At 53.4% G+C, this 5,573-nt stretch overlaps 1 protein-coding gene across 1 annotated transcript in view; it reads right to left on the minus strand.

The window, feature by feature from the left end:
- Positions 1 to 1,257: 1,257 nt before the first annotated feature.
- Pitx1 (paired like homeodomain 1) overlaps positions 1,258 to 5,573 on the minus strand; it is a 6,174-nt gene continuing 1,858 nt past the window's right edge. Inside the window, exons 3-4 of the mRNA XM_008848064.1 lie at positions 3,804 to 4,036; positions 1,258 to 1,968 (exon numbers count right to left, since the gene is read on the minus strand). Coding sequence (XP_008846286.1) covers positions 1,426 to 1,968; positions 3,804 to 4,036 — 776 coding nt within the window. The 3' untranslated portion in view covers positions 1,258 to 1,425. The remainder of the gene's footprint in view (positions 1,969 to 3,803; positions 4,037 to 5,573) is intronic.

Here is a 5,573-nt window from a genome sequence, read left to right on the forward strand (position 1 = left end):
AGTCCTCTCAGAACACCCAGAGCTGGGCTCCAAGGGGGAAGAGGCGATGGGCCCACAGGAGAAAGGGCTACCCAGACTTAAGGAGGTTCTCAGAGAGCCCACACGGACCTGGGGGGTAAGGTTATCTTAACACCCTGGGGAATCTGCTGTCACAGCAGACAGCCAGCTTGAAAGCTTGCAGGTTCTGTGTCCCAGGAGGAGGGAGGTTTTGGCCAGGGTGTCAGACCGCAGAGAGGTTGAGCCGCTCAGTCTGTACCGTGGACAGACACAGCTAAGTAGCTCAGAACGCCAGACTGAGTTGGTCAGAAATAGGATGGGGAGTCCCTGTAGGGATTTCTTCAGCTCGGTCCTCCTATCCACAGGGCCAAGGTGGTGCAGTTCCCTTTGTGTTGGCCTCCCTAAATGAAGGAGTCAGGGCTCAGTAGTGCTTAGCACGCTCCGACTACGGTTTTTTTTAATAGACGTACATGGACAAGTCGATATAGACAGATTTGTAACTCTATACAGTCAGTCCGACATACACTGGGACGCTGTAAACGGGCGCGGGCCAGAGAGCGGGTGTGCAAAGTGGGCTAGGGCCCTGGGGCTGCGGCCCCGCGCTCTCCTGGCTCGACTCTTGCACCAGGGGCAGTGAGGAGGGGGTTGTTCGCTGGGACAGAGGGCCACCTCCTGGACCCAGAGTAGAGCAGAGGGCCGGGCTGGCGGATAAGCCTGGGGTTGGGGTGCTCAGAGATGAGCCCTTCCCCTCTCCTGACAAGTGCCCACGGCCAGCTGCGGCTCTGCGCCTTGACGTACGGCTCGGGAACGCCGGGCTGCAAGGCCTCTTTCCGGGCCCAGTGCGAATCCAAAGGGAACACCGGATCACCGGCTGGACGCCGTCATCCCCAGCCCCACGCCCGCCCCAACACGGATCCGACTCAGGTGCACTCTCGGAGAGGGCGCCTTGGTTCTTGACCCAGCTGGATGATCCCCGGCCTTCCAGGCTCCCTAACATTCAGTTCCCAGGCTCAGGCGCTCTCTCAGGGGCGCGGGCGACCAGGGCATCTTTTCCCCACCGCCTCGGCGCTGGCGTCCCCCGCCGCGTCCAGTCCGTGGAGTGGGCACCTGGGGCCCGTGAGGCCGAACACACCACCTGCGCCACCTCAAGGGAAATTGCAACTCATCCATTATTTTTCCCCGCAGATTTTTCTCCGACGTCTTTTGGCTTCCTTTCCCGCCCACCCCTTGGCCTTTTTTTCCTTTCGTTTTTTATTCTTTGAGGACAGAGTGGGGTCCGGAAAAGCAAACACAAAACCAACCTGGAGGTGGGGTGGGGAGGAAGGGGCTGCGCAGAGGCGAGGTCTGCGGTGCTGTGAGCGCCCCGCGTGCTCCACGCCGGCTCGCGCTGCGCCTTGCCGGCCGGCGGCCGGGGGCCGGACTGGGCGGTCAGCTGTTGTACTGGCAGGCATTGAGGCCCGAGGCCGGACCCTGCAGGCCGCCGTAGCCGAACGATGAGTGCTGCTTCGACTTGAGCCGCAGGCTGGCTAGGCTCGAGTTGCACGTGTCCCGGTAGACGCTGTAGGGCGAGGCGGGTGTGCCGTAAGGGCAGGCGCCCGGAGACATGGCGGAGTTAAGCGAGGAGCCGGTGAGGTTGTTGATGTTGTTGAGGCCCGAGTTGGGCATACCGGGCACGGCGCCCGGGCCCATGCTGGACGGCATGGTCATGGAAGAGATGGAGCTGGGGGCCGAGAACATGGACTGCGAGGACAGCGGGCTCATGGAGTTGAAGAAGGTGAAGCTCTTGGTGGACAGGGGCGCCGGTGCCAAGCTCTTGGCAGCCCAGTTGTTGTAGGAGTAGCCGGCTGCGTACACATCTTCGTAGGGCTGCACCAAGCCGCTGAATTGCGGCACGTAGCCGCCTTTGCACAGGTCCAGCTGCTGGTTCCGCTCGCGCTTCCGCCACTTGGCTCGCCGGTTCTTGAACCAGACCTGGGGAACCGGAGGGAGAAATGTCAGGGCTGAGGTAGCCGGGAAGGCCGCTCACCCCCGCCTCTGAGCCACCTGAGCCTCTGCGGCTCCTTCCGTTCGACCTGACCCGTATTTCCTGACTTCTTTCGGTATAGGTTCCTTTCCTTTCTCCGGAAAATGCTAGCAAGCCGCCCTCCCCCTTCTCCCCAGTCTTTATCCCCGTCCTCAAATTAAATCCACTTTCTTTTCCTGATGCGGATTCTCTTTTGTTGGAACAAATATTCGTTTTCTTTCTTCCTCTCTTAACCTGTGACCTTTCTGCTTTCTCCCTCGAACGGGACCTCATCGCTCTTCTAAAGATTTCACTTTTTTTTCTTCTCCTTTAGTGGGCAAAAGGTATTTTTATCTTTTCCAAAAATGACTCTGACTCCAAGTTTTCAATCTATTTCCATTGTTAAAATCGTTTGTTTTCTATTTGCAATATCTAATAATTTCACTTGTGTCTACATGTAATTTTTGTCCACGTCTTCCCACATCTAAATACCAGTCTATTTTCTTCTTTATCCACAACCCTCACTTTTATCCTTTTGATTCTTTTCCAAATAGTGCAGCCCTTCTTTTCAAGTATCTGATCTTCACTGTTTCTCTTAAACAGTTGATCCTTTCTTTTTCTAAATACTCTGTCCTTTTGCTAGGCCCTTAAATATTTAATTTCTTTCCTACTGCTTAAATGTATGCCAAATACATTTCTCTGCAAATATTTAATTTCCTTTAGCTTACTAGCTTTTCTCAAATCTCCACCTGTTTTCTCCCAAAAAGTTTGGTAAGAGCCACTCCCCTCCCCAGCCAAATCGTCTGGGGAAACAACCCCTATCTGCCTATCACTACCCCTCTGCCCTCCTAGACCCTTCTCCAGCCCAGGGTTCCTGTCTCCAGCTCCTTGTACCTCTGCTTTCTCCAGGCTCTGATTCTACCTACCCACCCCCACCCCACCCCTACTGCCATAAACCTGGGCAGGATTAGTGAGTTCAGAATTACTGAGTATTGAGTCTTCATCCTGAGGCCCACTGGGTCAGGCCAACCTCACTGGAGAGGCCTGAACGCTGGACTTATGGTGGAGAGTATGTAGGTCAGGTGGGACTTTGGTCTGGCTTGAGAAGTGCTTCCACTGTCTGATTAAATTTTTTGCCCACCCAGGGAAGAAATGATTCTTTTGCTACTCAGGCAGGAAAATATTGCATCCGCTGGGAATCAGACTCTGAAAGATGCCTGAATACAGTATGGTCTTGGGGCTTTACATCCTGAAAGGGATAGTGAGGGCCACTAGCTGCCAGAGTCCCCTCTACCCTACCTGACCCCACATTTACAGTGGAAAGGGATATTAGGCAAAGGATCCTGACTGCCCAGGGAAATGGAGAATATTCTGAAATTTTGGAGAATGTAAGCTCAGAATGAGACCACCTCCACGGCTCCATGAAGTTTGAGTCCCCCCCACCCCCCAACCCAGGTACCTTTCGGCCTCTCTGAGGAGGTCAGGCAGAACCTGCCTTTCCCTTTCGTTTTCCTGGTGGTGAAGTTTCACAGTTCCCGAGGTCCCCAGAGGCAGGGAATCAATCCTCTGCCCAATCTCTGGGCCTGGGTGAGTCCTGTTAACTCCAGGACCTGAACGAGTTCCCTTGGGATAGGACTGGGGCTTGGATAGAGTGCATCTGGTGAAAAGGGGACGAACCGCCCGCCGCGGGTGGTTGGGGCCTAAACTGGGGTCTCCAATGCGACGTGGGAGAGTTAAGTCTGAACTCCTGAGAGCTGCGGCAGAGGTGGCCAGCTGTAGCCCTCTGCACGCGTGTTTTGCTCACCCGCACGCGCGGCTCAGTGAGGTTGGTCCACACTGCGATCTCCTCTCTCATACTCATGTCTGGGTAGCGGTTCCTTTGGAACGTGGCCTCCAGCTCTTGCAACTGCTGGCTCGTGAAGTGCGTGCGTTGCCGCCGCTGCTTCTTCTTCTTGGCTGGGTCCTCCCCGCCGCCACAGCCCGCGCCGCCCGCGCCAGTGTCCTCGGGTCCCTTGGACTCCCCGCCGCGCTCCTTGTCTGCAGCAGGCAGGAATGGGCGCGAGTCACCTCCAGGCTTATGCTCGGTTGCACCCGATCCCGGCTCCACCGAAACGCCTGCAGTCAGTGGCGGCTGCCCTCCCTCCCGTCAGGGGCCCTGGGAATTGTCCCCCTTAGGAAGCGCCCAGCTGGGGGGCTGGTTGTCGGTAGGCACCTCCGGTCTGCTGTGTCACTGAGAAGGGCCCTGAAGCCCGAGCCGCTGCCTGGGCTCCGGGCTAGGCGGGGCCTGCTCCTGCAGTCCCGGCTGGCTGCGGCCCTGCTGCTGCTGTCACTAGGAAATGCATGCTGTTTTTGCGGGCTTTCGGGGGTCTAAATCTGAGGGGGGCATTTCTGCTTTTCTAAACTAGGATCAGCTCTTTCCAGTTTAAGCTAGCAGATTTATAGGGCTAGAGCTAGGTGGTGGCCTGAAACTTTGCTCTTGCCAGGACTATGTTAGAACCGACTGAGCTGGTTCCCGGCCTTACTTACAGGCCTTGGGTCTCAAGGTAAAGAAAACCCTTCCAACAACAGCCTCGACAGACATATTCTGTTTAGGTGACTCCTGCCTCTCTGCCTCTTTAAAGCTTCACAAGATACATGCAGTCAGAAACATTAAAACGTAAAGAGGAAGTTTAAGACTAAACAGAAGCCTAGAAAAGTTCAGGGCTCTCTACCTAAAAGCAGAAAAGTTCCCAAACCCTCAAAAATAGGCAGATTGAACCAGAGCAAATGTAAATTAAGAAGTCAGAAACCTCCGTGCAAACACACCCCTAAACTAAACACATAAGCCAGACCTGTATAAACTCCAGTCAGATAGGCAGTTCTCTCTGCGTTAAAAAAAAAATCCATGTATCATTGCAGATTAATTTTAAACTTCACAATAACGCTCTGGCAGAGATAATCTTCAAATCCAAGAGAAACACAACATTATAACTGAATAATTTGAATTCACAAAATAACACTGATGTGAATACATTTTAAGAAAAATCTCAGAGAAATGCGCCATTTTGGATTGACTTTTTAGACTCTCTCCAAGAATAATCCTGCATGTAGGTGTTTTAAATTCCAGAGAAATGCACCTAATGAATCAGTTCTCTCAAAAAGCACACAGTTAAAGCTGTTAGATTTACTTTAAAATCTAACAGTTTAATTAAAAAAATCAATCTGTAACTATAGTTCTCTGGGTTTAAAAGAAAACCAAATACCACACTTAAAACTTGAAAAGTACAGTTGAGCTTTGTTTTCTAACCAGGCAAACAGAACGGCTCAGGGAAAGTCACTCAGAGATGCAAAACAGAAACAAATAGAGATTTAAAACTCGGAGAGAAATACTTAACGGTGGATTAAGAAATTATTGTAGAAGAAACGCTCAAGGACCCGGACCGGGACGGGACGGTGTGGAGTAAGGAGCTCAGCGGCCTCTTGGAATTGGGACCCCGAGCGCGGGAGCCTAGAAACCACCCGATGGTCTGAAAACCACCACGCCACGGCCGAAGCCGCCCACCCGCGGGCCCTGCTCAAGCTCTTGAGCTGAAAA

The sequence above is a fragment of the Nannospalax galili genome, unplaced genomic scaffold (assembly GCF_000622305.1).
Source record: "Nannospalax galili isolate Female #2095 unplaced genomic scaffold, S.galili_v1.0 scaffold1830, whole genome shotgun sequence".
Lineage (NCBI taxonomy): Eukaryota > Metazoa > Chordata > Mammalia > Rodentia > Spalacidae > Nannospalax > Nannospalax galili.